This window comes from Phoca vitulina, unplaced genomic scaffold (genome assembly GCF_004348235.1).
Source record: "Phoca vitulina isolate PV1807 unplaced genomic scaffold, GSC_HSeal_1.0 scaffold67, whole genome shotgun sequence".
Taxonomy (NCBI): Eukaryota; Metazoa; Chordata; class Mammalia; order Carnivora; family Phocidae; genus Phoca; species Phoca vitulina.
Genome location: NW_022589770.1, coordinates 4044136 through 4057383, shown reverse-complemented (window position 1 = coordinate 4057383; position 13248 = coordinate 4044136). Strand labels below are relative to the sequence as shown.

At 39.3% G+C, this 13248-nt stretch overlaps 1 protein-coding gene across 2 annotated transcripts in view; it reads right to left on the bottom strand.

Annotated features, from left to right (window-relative positions):
• BNC2 (basonuclin 2) overlaps positions 1–13248 on the bottom strand; it is a 289169-nt gene that overhangs the window by 240567 nt on the left and 35354 nt on the right. Inside the window, exon 2 of one of the 2 annotated variants that reach the window (XM_032392416.1) lies at positions 7849–7932. The exons of the other annotated variant lie outside the window; for it this stretch is intronic. Within the exon in view, the coding sequence (XP_032248307.1) occupies positions 7849–7932 (84 nt within the window). The remainder of the gene's footprint in view (positions 1–7848; positions 7933–13248) is intronic. 2 annotated transcript variants of the gene reach the window in all.

Here is a 13248-nt window from a genome sequence, read left to right as displayed (position 1 = left end):
AGTCCAGGAAAAGGGACGATTTACTGAGTATTCTGCATTCCTTTTTTAAGAAAAAAAAAAAAAAACTAATCAAGGTCTAGTCACATTTCTTAAAAAAATCCACCAATGGTCATAACAAATTTATGTAAAAATGCAACCTAAAATTTCTAAGTTCACAATTTAAGTAACTGTGGATATTAATCTTTTAACTACTAGCAAAAAAACGAGGACTACAAATGAAAACAGAACTGCAGTTCACTTTTATGGAAGACAGAATAGGTTGTGAAGAGAATTAAAAGAATAATGGAAAGGAAAGAGAAAATGGAGAAGAAAAAAAGGAGGTACCTAACAAGGAAAACAGAAAGGCAGTGAGGTGAAGAGGAGACTGATGGAGCAAAGTGGGGTAAAACGTTTGTATTAAAATGACTCTCGTCCAAGGCTTGCTGGAGCTGGACCATCGCCTCGATGTGACTGAGGGATTACCTCTCTGGTGGTTTTTAAAAAGGCTTTCTGTATCACAGTCTCATTTTATTTTTCAAAATCCTGTGTTTATTTCTAAATAAAAGTTCAAGTTTGAAAACTTTGCTTATGTGTAAAGGAATGACTTTTATTTTAGAAATGTACTTTGGAACGTACACACCATTGCTCAGTTTAGCGCTCAAAACCTCAGAGATGCCCTGACATTCCAAACCTGACAGTCTTTCCTTTGTAAAGAAATTAGGCTGCCTCTTCCCACAGTACTTGAAAATTACATTTGAAATCAGTGTTCATGATTGTGCAAAGCCTTGAAAATATGTCTGTTTGCTTGAGGAACAATCTGTCACTCAAGATAGTTGTCCCCATTGTCCACAAAACAGTGTAGATGTGCCCAAAGAGTCAGAAGCTCTCTAAGGAACATGAGAAGTTGGTTATCAGAGAGAAACTGTCCTCCTGCCTAGAGTATACACAGAACACTTGCAATGAATATTGTACTTAAAGCCAGATTCATAGAAAGGTGAGCTGTGCATCAATCCACTCTGGCTTAGCAGGCTACGAGCCCCACCTACCCAATCCGCCTTCACCGGATAGCTTGCTTCTTTCTTCCCATCCACCTACCCATCTTATATTCCAATAAACCCCTGGTCCTCACTCTATCCCTCAATCGCATAAGAATGCTTTTATATAAAAATTCATTAAGTAATGTACCACTTTCAATATATCGATCCTACAAACTGTAACTCTGTGAAGTGGTTCAACACGATGTCATCACCACACAGCAACTTGTTTCATTTACAGTATCTGTTTCGCTTCGACTCATGAGCTAATATAATTCAATTTTTTTTAACTGCACACAGGCTGCTAGACACATGTGCATGGCAAATGGAATCTGAACTTAGCTTAACAGCCTCATTTATTCCTGATGGTTTAAATTATTTCATCACAATTAATGACACCCCCTCAGCTTCCTGTGCAGCGCTGCCAGATGTTCAGAGACCACAAAGCCACTCTCTTCTTTGACGGCTGGTGACAAGTCGTCCTCTGAAGGACGTTCCCTAGGTACACGGGCCGGATGACACCTCCATTGCTGAGCACCTCTCTGCCTCCCAGAGTACCCATGTTGAGGAAAAAGCAGGAAGGCATGAGAAACCAGCAAATGCATTAGCAAAGGCAAATGATGTGAAGTGATCTGCACTCGGAGGAACTTGGCTCCCGCCACAGGAGTCCCTAACCTTGTTGTTTTATGAAAGAGCTCTTCACCTCCACCTTCCCAGCCCCTGGAATCCACTGAGTGCCTAACCTGGCGTCAGTCCTCAGGGAATGTCAAAGGACAATAAAAATACCAACTTTTCCACAGGGATCCTTCTTGGTTTGGGTAATTTTGTTCTGAAGGGTGTTGTTTAAACTTAGCACCTTCACTATGATCATGTTGTTTTTGAGAGTAAATACTCTGAATGGTTTATCATTATATCTTTTTTTTTTAAGATTTTATTTATTTATTTGAGAGAGAGAGAGAGCGCAGGAGCAGGGGGAAGGGCAAAAGGAGAAGCAGACTCCCCACTGAGCAGGGAGCCGGATGCGGGGCTCAATCCCGCGGGGCTCAATCCCGGGACTCCGGGATCTTGTCCTGAGTCAAAGGCAGACACCCAACTGACTGAGCCACCCAGGTGCCCCTTATCATTATATCTTCAACTATAATTTTCTTCTATTCAGCATTTACTTCCAACTGAAACATACAACATTTTGGGAACTTGTGGCAAACAGTTTCACCCCTTTTTCTTTTTTTAAACTTTATGTAGGTATACTATAATGGATATACAAAAAGTTGCACACATTTCATGTATATATCTTGGTGACTTTGATTTACCTATTTTTCTTAGGCTTAGAAAGATTGATTTGTTTCAGGGACTGTTGGCTTTTTGTTTTTGTGCTTGTTAGGTTTTGTTTGTTGCCTGGTTATTTTTTTTAAAGAACATACTGAAAAGTAGACTTCACACTTTCCTTATTTTGATTCTAATAATGGGCAAAGCCATTTACTTCTTTTTTTAAAAAAACAAAATTTTTATTCAGTATGAAATTCAGAAATAGTAATTATATTCATCATTTTATGTTCACAAAAAATATAAATTCATATAATCACAGGTAGCTAAGAGTAGCTAACAGGGTAGCAGAAACAGTAAACATACTAGCACTGATACAGTAAGAATTCAATACTACAGCTCTAATTCGGAAAACATTTCCATCAACTAGAGAACATGTGGCAGACATTTTATGGATTATTTTTTAAATGTTAAAAAAAAACAAAAAACGCTGATCTTATTCAGGGAATAAGGGGCCTTTTTCTTTGCCAAAAAGTGTAATAGGAAAACTGAAAGGCCACCTGTGTCAGCCCACCCTATAGTATGAACATAAGCTATAAGAGCATTTTGGAAAATATCTTCAAACTGAGATGAGAAAAAAAAAAATCAGTATCAATACAGATTCCAAGCAGATGCAAAAGGCTTCTGTGCATGTTAGTGATTATGTGTGTGGCCTCTACAGGCTAATTTCAGATGCCTCCAAAACTCAGTGTACTTTCTCTTTTATAAACTATTTGGGATTAAAACTAGGAGCTCATCCATATCAACTTTGACAATGGACACAAATACAGGGTAAGCTAATCAAGCCAAACAAGCTGAATATTCCCCCTCACAGAAGACTCTTTTAATCTTAAATGCCTACTGAAATTTAAAGACATGCTACACTTATATTTTGACAGTTGTTTATTAAAATTGCTTTCCTAGGAAGTTCTATGAAACCAACAGTCTAGTTTGTATCAGAACTGAAGCGATCGGAGAGAAGTCGAGATGATGGCATACTTGCAGCAAGCAGACAACAATAGGAAACTCTTAGCACTCCCAGAGTTGCATCAAATTTTCCATGGACCGAAACTAAAATGAAATAGTTCAATTACTAAGAGGTAGATAAGTAAAATAAACAACTAATTTCATACAGTGAAGTTGGGAGAGAGTCATATGGACCTCATTCTGTTGTCTCCAAACACTGTATCGAGGGGAAAAAGGGGCTGAATAAACTTTAAACTCTCATGTAGGGATGTATTGCTTGTGTGTCCCTGGCAGATGTGGAAAGGAGATGAAATGGGCAAGGGAGAATCAAATATCCCATCGCTGCAGGTTTGCTGAGGGAAAGAGCACTGCAAAGATCTCACATCTGGCAATCATTTGTCAATAGCTGGAAAGAGAACGGCAGGAAACTTTCTGGCTCTTGGAGAAGATGAAAAGACAAAAACCATGTGTCACACTCACACACACAGACACACACACACACACACACATTCTGCAATGGTACAATGACTACTACACTTATTCTCCACCCCTCCTCCCCCCCACCCAAATTTAATGATCTTCAGATATACTCTACTCCGTGGTCAAAAACATGCAGTCACTTGACTTGTTAAAGCTGCAGTGTATGTACATTTTTCAAATAAACCCCAGGGCTGATGTTAGAAAATCAAAATCAGTCAAGCATAGACCGCCTGGTACTTTGGGCAGGAATCCTTGTGGTTTAGTCAATAAACAGAATCTGAATGAAAGACACCACAGTAACTAGACAGTAAGGTTTTGAACAGTTCTTAACCTGAAGGGGGGTTGGGGAAGGCGGGTGCACTAGTGACCATGGACATAAGGCTACCAGTCCACTTAGATGGCTTGCTCTACCTGCAACATGACTGTTTTCAGCACAAGGTCATCTGTTGTCTCGCTCTCTCTCTCTCTGACACACACACACACACACACACACACACACACACAAATACAGTGAACTTGTATTAGAGGAATGTTAAATGTTGTGAATGAATTTGGAGAGAAAACAGTTTGTTGTTGTTTTTTAAATAATCATACCTGTTTAATAGGGTGGGAAGGGGAAACCTCAAATCCTTTTTGGTCCATACTGGTGATAATAATATAGAAAATTTGCTGGCTTCATTATGAGTTCATAAAAATGACCAGCTTTGCCCTAGCAGGTTTATTATGCAATAAAAAGTTTTCGAGACAACCCACACAAAATTAATTAACTTCTCCAAAATCATAGGAATTTAAATCTGGTCATGGTGATCGATAGACTTCAATAAGCAGCTTTCAGTTCACCCTTATGCTGCATTTAACTAGCAGCAACCGCCAAGCTCATCCCTGTGATTCCATAAGTGAATGCTGCAGGTTGTTTAATAACCTGGCAAATTCACAGTAGCTTGTCAAATTATTACAGGAACAGTGTCATCACTAAACAAGCCTGATCACGGTTAATTACAATGCAGACTAGAGAGCAGCCACAATTGTTCATTAATTACAGGAAGCACCTCATTTAAATTTTATGGAAATTTACACTTGCACCCCGGTATGTCTGGGAAAAAAAAAAGTGATCCTTCACGCATTCACAGAAGAAAGGAGTCTGTGGTTTATGAAACATCACAGTAAATTGTGTCTAATCTGGTACTGAAATATTGGTTCATTATTTACTCTAATTTTCTAAGCACTTTAGTGGTGAAAAATATCAAGTTAACCCCACATCTTGAATTCCCGATCAAGAAAGGAATTGTATTGGGTTAGATGTAACAACTTAATACAGGATATGGCAGAGTTAGACTTAAAAAGTAACTTTTCTCTGACTGAAAATATAATATTTAACAGCAATTAAGGGAAGTCTAAACTAGAATAACCACTTCCTAGAAAATAATTATATAAGAGCACAATTTTTTGCTAATATACATCAGTTAACCTCCCAAGCCAAAAGAAAGTACAGTTTCATACCCACTTCAAAAACCACTGAGGAAAATCAATAAAATTAGTGAATCAAAGTCTTGATTTCCAGCTACTTTTCTAAATCAAGCATATTAACATGAAAAGCCAGCAGACACCCTTGCAAAAGTCAAGTAAGACACAGACTTCAGGATAACAGTCATTCAAAACCAAAGATATGTTCATGAAAGTGTGTGAGGGATCTTGGGATTATTAAGCAATAAAGGTGCTAAGCCATCCGAAATTTTAGGGATAGAAAAAAAAGAGTGAAAAGGAAAGAGGTAAGAACAGAAAGGGACTCCACCAGTTATGAGAAATTATGTCAGCCAAAATAGAAAAGTAAATCAGATATGGGCGCTGTGTGTCTAAATGAAAATCCTTCATAGGAAAGGATATAAACAAACTACTGCTCCTAAATCAAGGTGTACAAGAGGTTATTCTCAGAATCAAGAGGCCAAAACAGCAAATCCTCTAGTGGTTATGATGCCTGGCCCTGGGGGACAGCCTGAGATCCAAGCAGGGAAAATAGATGCCTCTGGCACGTCCTAGGGTGAATTCCCTGGAGTGCAGAATTAGACTAAAAACTAAGAAATTCCTCATTTCTTAGGGGAAAAAAAAGACCAGATACATGCCATAGCAAGAATGAAAGGACTCTAAGCTAAAAACTACTCGTGAAATTGTTAGCTGGTGAAGAACATACTAAGTGTCAGGTTTTTTTATGACTGACATAATGTGGATATGTACCAGATATCATTAAAATGTATGGAAGCCATATTTAGAAAGGAAGAGGAAAAAGAGAAGGAAATGTTCAAATGGGTCCCAGTTAATGCACCAATTCACCACACTTGACTCTTTGAACAGATTCAACCTTTCCACTCGGTCTGCCAAAATGGTGTTGCAAGAGGAGGAGTCCAATAAAATGAGACTCATTTCTTTGCCCGGGGGCTTGGTCTTCTTTGCAAGGACCGTGATGAATTGTCAACTCTACAAATGTTTACCTACCTACAACCAGGGTTTCACTTAAACTAGTAAATATACATCTTCTCTCTTGGTATGTTAAAATAATATGCTCTGTTGGTCTCTTTCAGTTTTATTTCACACAGTCACATCTGCAAAACCCATTGCTCTTTGCTTCATAACTCAAAGTTCACAAACAGATTATCCAACAACCACCCATGACAGACCATTCCAGGTGATGTGTTTGAAGAACATCACTGGTCCTACCCAAAGAGGTCAAGGATCAGACCACTCTCCATGAAAAGTCTTCCATCACTCTGCATTTATGTGTCACACACAAGCTGTTTGCTTTCTAAAACTGGGAAATACATGATCATGTCTCATATGTGTCACACCTGCTTTTCTGTTACACCATAGCCATACACCACCCAGACAGTACCAGCTTGTGGCACAGCAGAGCTCAGGTGGTCTTCCCTAGGCCAAGAGCAGGTGTGTGAGAGATGGTACACTCTTCAGTACCATAAAAACTGAAACCTCCTCCTACCACCACTTCCACCTTCTCTCCAACTGTGAAGAAGTCAATTTTCAAAACTATTCCCCTTTCTTATGCGGAGTGTCTAAATCAGTAAAAATGCTTTAAAACCAAGCTCACGGGCACCTGGGTGGCTCAGTTGGTTAAAACCAAGCTCACCATGCTCATCCTGTAAGTCTGAAAATTTAGAAAATGATGCCAAATGCAGGTCCTAAAAAAAAAAAGACAGTATGTGTTTGCTCCTGCTAGGGGATGCCATCCACGTTACAACTTCAGCCAGCATCTCTGCATTAGTAACACACACATTCCTTAAATATTAAATGGCACATAAAGTAGAGGTAGGTCTTTGACCAAGGTGTCATTTTCATATTTTTTATCTGTGATACACCGAACTACTTCTGATGTCCCAAGACCACATAACATGAACTGAATTCTAAGTACCTTCACTTGGCTAATGAACTTAATACTGTATCACAGGACTTATCTCCCCATACATGAAAAGGGAAGATACTTATCATTAAATCATACTTTTCTACTATGGTGCCTAATGGCTTCTGTTCTCCTGAGCTGAGAAACCATCATGCAGGAAGCACGACTTGCGCACCACGTATCTCCAGTGCCTAGCACAGTACCAAGCACACGATAACAATGCTTTGAAAAGACAAGAGCTAGGCTTAACTGAGTGCCCGTTATGCACCAGGCCCTATGCTAACGGCTAGGGATATGTTAGAACATTTACTCCTCATAATCACCTTGGGTGGTAAGTCTCCATTTTATAGATGGGAAAGCTAAAGCTCAGTGTGTTTGAGTGACTTTGCCAAAAGTCTCACAGTAACTTTTGTCAACCTAGGCAGCCAGCCTTTAGAAACCATGTTCTTGTCCACTGCAGTATATACCGTTTCTTAAATGGATGAATAAATGAATTATCTCCAGTTACAGACAGTTTAGCCTGAAAAGGACTTTTTGTAGCACACAGGCTACCTCGGTTCTTCCTTTACACCTGTCTCAACAGTTGTCCATCTCCTGATGACACTGATATATCTGTATGGCCTCCAGGGACCACTGTTTCTGTCACACCACCCCCAACTAATAAAGCAATAAGACTCCAACCTGGACTTCCAGCCTCTGGTCTGGCTCCTCCAGGTTTGGGCAAAAGTCTGCACCCAGCACTCTGCCAGCACATGCCACTGGAACCTGGGGGAATATGGCCAAGTTAGATGCTGGGTGTGGAGGTTGCTGAGAACTACACACAAATACATTTGACCCAGACAGAAGCAGGGACATTCCAACTGCAAGTATGAAACAGGCCATCATGGCTCCAATGGTTTTTGACACTTAGTAGGTCAAATATATTATGTCAAATACATTATGACTATCATGTAACCAAGTTTATTAACTATCAGAAGGCAAATTCTAAGAAAAGATCCACAAAATTTTTATTCCCCCTTGTATCCACAGCATGTAGCACAAAGTAGGCATGTACTAAATATCTCTGGATGGAAGAAGGAGAGAAGATTAAAGTACAGGGGAAAAGAAACAGAGAATCTCTACTTGACACTGGTGACATTTTTTCCCCTCTTTTAATTTTCTTATGTGAGAATGAAGAAGAACACCGTATTCTCTAATGCCTAAAGTTCCTTTCCACTGTTAAAATTCCTGTTCAAATTTATTTTCCTATTCATGGTAAAGGTTAGCATAGACAGACTTTATCAATATTTTTTATTTATTCATGATCTCTAAATTTTAACAGGTTTATTTTATGTCTGTTCCAATAATAAAAATGATAACAAAATAGCAATAATTTAGAATATTTCTCTATATTTAAAATTCTATACTGAAAGCCACTAAAGATTCCCTTTCAAAACTATCTTAATTAGGCGATCTCATCTCAAAATATTGCCTACTGTTACTTGCTTACTTCATTTTAGATTTTTTTTTTGAGATAAAGACAAAAGGACTTAGATTCCATCTAAACCTGTTTCCGCTTTTTAAAAAAGTTCTCTGAATCACTATTCAGTATTTCCAAACACACACTATCTTTGTTAATCATACAACTATCTTTATCATAATCTCAATCCATCAATCAGCTTCATTCCACCTGTCTTCTTTCCCTATCAAGGCCCACCTTTGCTGTTTTGTTCTGTGCTTTAGCTCCACTTAGGATCATCTGTGCCAGTCAATTCTCTTTGTTCAGAGATCAGTTTTCAGCCAAGTGTACCGCCTTAGAAGATATTTCCCTCTTTCTTTTGACCCACAAATCAGTTCACTTCTCTAAATTTAAACAGTTTTCAATAAAGTCCACTTAGCAAGTTTACCAGTGAATATTACTAATGTTGTAAAAAAGCACTCAGTCAATTCTTCAGACATTTTTGGGACCAACCCTCCTATTCTTTTTAAGCCTCGCATTCTTTCTTCTTGCTCATGTCCATAAGGTGACATGGACAGATTATCACCTGTCTTTGAACTTAACCACTCTTCACCCACAAATTTCACAGTGGGGCCCAAGAGGAGAAGCAAGAGAGGTCACGTTTACTGAGCACTTGTGATATGCCAGTCACCATGTGGGCACCTTACACACATGGATTAACCTGTTTTTTCCCTTGCAACCATCTTACGGGTTATGAGCATCTCCCTTTGACAAATGAAAAAAAAAAAAAACCAGAGGCTTCGAGGAGGTAAATAACTAGAGCTCAGGGTCCCATACTAAAAAGTCGCAATTCCCAAACTTAAGAAATGAGAAGACTGAGAACATATTTCAAAGAAGTTAACAAAAAACATGCAAAAGTTGTGGCTTCCCATCTAGAGGCATTTGTTGATGTTTCATATGAAAGAAATTACAAAAAAGACAAAGGAAGTGGAGAAAGTGTGTTATCAAGACCCACTACTTGCTCTGCATCTAGGACAACATAAGCAATGTGAAATTATCCTCTAACTTGAGGAATGAGAAAGAAATGGGGCACGGAGACAAGCAGGGACACTGTCTATGTGTGTTGGGGCACACACAGACTGATGCTGATGCCACCCCTCAGCTGACATATGGAGGGGCACTAATGAGTTCTGCAACAGTAATTCTCCCTAAGGTGCAATAGAAGAACTGGGGAAAGATTAATCTTCGAATATTCAACATCAAAACAAACCCCCCCCTACAGCTTCCTATAAAACCTCAGTAAATGTGACTACTTAACTGATTAAAGCACATTCCATGAACCAGAATATATACTGCAAACCAAGTGTAAAGAATACTTTATGTACACAAAACAAATTCCCACTTACCTTAATACTATTAGACTGTGTCACCAATACTAAGTTGCTAGTTCCTTTATATCACCTCCCACCCCACAGAACGCATTTTATAAACACTCTCAAGAGGAAAGGAGAAAGTTAAACAGCGATAATTACACTTGATTACAACCTCAACACTTAGAAATACAGTTTATGAGAGAAAACAAAAAGGTCTGTGAATAAGTTGGAAGGAAACAGCGCCAGGCTACTAGAATGTTTCAGCTATCCAAATCACGAAAAGAACTACACTAGGGACGTGAGTTAGCACTCTCAAACAGAATCCTAGGGTTTCGGAGCAGAAGAAAATCCATCAGGATCCAGGTAAATGGACTCCTGTATTTTAAAGATGAGGAAATTGAGACTTAAAACAAAACTGCACAGTTGTACTGTTGGGTTCACTGTCTAATGATGTCCTCTCCTACTCCACCCACCCCACTTCATGGCAGTATCAGATAAAGAAAAATATTTAAGGGGAAAGCACGCTCTGGTTCCTAATTCATCAAAATGTACCAAGGAAAACACAAAGGATATAAAAGTTGATAACCTAATTAGTTATAATTCTGCACACCTAGACCATTAGGCCTTTTGATTTAGAAGCCTCAGTAGTGAGAGAGCTAGCTAGAAATGATCAAAAACATGACTGACGGATACAGCAGACATAAATTGTCCAGCCCCTTATTATCACTCCAGTGTAGATTAAGATAATAAAATATGGTATGTACCTCACTACTGTTTTCTCTGGAATATAAAATTTAAATTAATTTGGGGAATTCCAATTTCATCTGCTTTCCCTTCATGCCAGTGTTTAGTGCCTTTTTCAATGCCATACTTTATTTTTTTATTTTATTTTTTTTTAAAGATTTTATTTATTTATTTGACAGAGAGAAGACACAGTAAGAGAGGGAACACAAGCAGGGGGAGTGGGAGAGGGATAAGCAGGCTTCCAGCCGAGCAGGGAGCCCAATGCGGGGCTGGATCCCAGGACCCTGGGATCATGACCCAAGCAGAAGGCAGATGCTTAACGACTGAGCCACCCAGACATCCCTCAACGCCATACTTTAAAACAAAGTTCTCTACAATGATTTTCACAAAATGTTTCACAGTGATTTTTTATCTCTGAAAAGTAGTAAGACTAGGGGACTTTTCATTTTTTGTTCTTTTTTGCATCTTAGTATATTTTGCTTTCAATGTAATAAAAACATTTAAGTTAAAAGCCAAAAATACTAGACCGATCGGCTAATATTTCTGAACAGTATGCCACAGGTTTAATTATGGGATAGTAATTGTCTAGTACTCATCTAAATTTCATTCTGCTACTGCTGTAACAGGAAGTAGGAGGCCTTGAAAGGGACCCTCTAGAATTCCCAGGGTAAGCAGAAGCTGAGTGCATATCTACTCTCCAGGACATACCTCAAAGGAATCATGGTGTGTGAGAGAGCTATTTACAACTTACTTTGTGTATAATCAGCAGAAACAAAAGATATGACAACAAGCATAAAGGCCTCCCTCTCTTTCCCTCTTTCTCCCCTCTCAGGGGAATTCAGCAAGGGAGGGCCAGTGGGTATTCACTTCAGTGTCAAAAGGGCTTCCAGAAAACACATTTTCTGTGGGGCAGGGAGGAAATATGGCAGGCTTCCTACATACACACACACACACACACACACACAGTTCTTGTTTACTGAGATCACACATTAAAAACTGTTAGGGGCCAGCCTTCTGAAAAGAAGACTGAACAAACCCCACGACGGGAGCTCCTACTCAGAATAACTGAAACTGAATGAGGTAAAAGGTGTGTGTAAGGAAGGGGACAATGGAAGAAACAAAGAGGCACAGAAATGATAACGTGAGAATAGAAACACGTTACCAAGAAAAGGGATTACAGAGTCTGGGATGCTTCTTGCAGAGTTAGGGCCCATTTGAAATTTTATTTTTAAACACTGAACATTCAGGTAGCCATTTGCCTGATAGGCACTATAAAAGTCAGAGCCTAAATAAACAAACTAACTTCCCTGTCAGCTCAAGACTCTTCAGTTAAGCTGGCCACAAGCCTGATCAGTTCTGAAGGGCATGTGTTTTGGTGACTTCAGACTAGCAGTTGCAGGGATGAGGGAAACTATCTGAACCCATGAAACACTTGGAAAAGAGTGAAGAGACAAAATTTGTTTTAAGAAGCAGAGAGTGGGAGCAAGAGAGCCCAAAACGAGTCCCATTAGAGGACGGAGGGACTGGCTGGGTACAAGCTCTTCCACCCTCCAAGCTAGAGAAAAGCACTGACTAGAACTGCAGCCTCATTTCAGTGGTTACACAATGCCAAGCACCAAGAGGACAAATTACTCAGATAACACAAAGAATTCAGGAAGACCAGTAAGTGAAATAGATTTGGCAATAAGCTAGTCAGGAGCTCTTGTGAGAAAGAGCAGAGAAAGAAATAAATTAATTACCAACACTGTAAAGATGAAGATGTACACTGAACACTGCTACAAAATAAATGAATACAAAAACTGAAAAACAGGAAGATGAACTGAGTTGCTGGATGTGCAGATAACTTATACCTTAATTTTTCAGGCTACAATTTCACTAAAGACAACATTCTGGGCCATCGACAGATGAATGGATAAAGAAGAGGTGGTATATATATACAATGGAATATTATGCAGCCATCAAAAGGAATAAGATCTTGCCATTTGCAACGACGTGGATGGAACTGGAGGGTATTATGCTGAGCGAAGTAAGTCAATCAGAGAAAGACATGTATCATATGACCTCACTGATATGAGGAATTCTTAATCTTAGGAAACAAACTGAGGGTTGCTGGAGTGGGGGCTGGGGTGGGAGGGATGGGGTGACTGGGTGATGGACACTGGGGAGGGTATCTGTTCTGGTAAGCGCTGTGAATTGTGCAAGACTGTTGAATCTCAGATCTGTACCTCTGAAACAAATAATACAATATATGTTAAGAAAGAAAAAAAGAAGAAGAATGTAGCAGGAGGGGAAGAATGAAGGGGGAGAAATCGGAGGGGGAGAAGAACCATGAGAGACGATGGACTCTGAAAAACAAACTGAGGGTTCTAGAGGGGAGGGGGGTGGGGGGATGGGTTGGCCTGGTGATGGGTATTAAAGAGGGCACGTTCTGCATGGAGCACTGGGTGTTATGCACAAACAATGAATCATGGAACACTATATCTAAAACTAATGATGTAATGTATGGGGATTAACATAACAATAAAA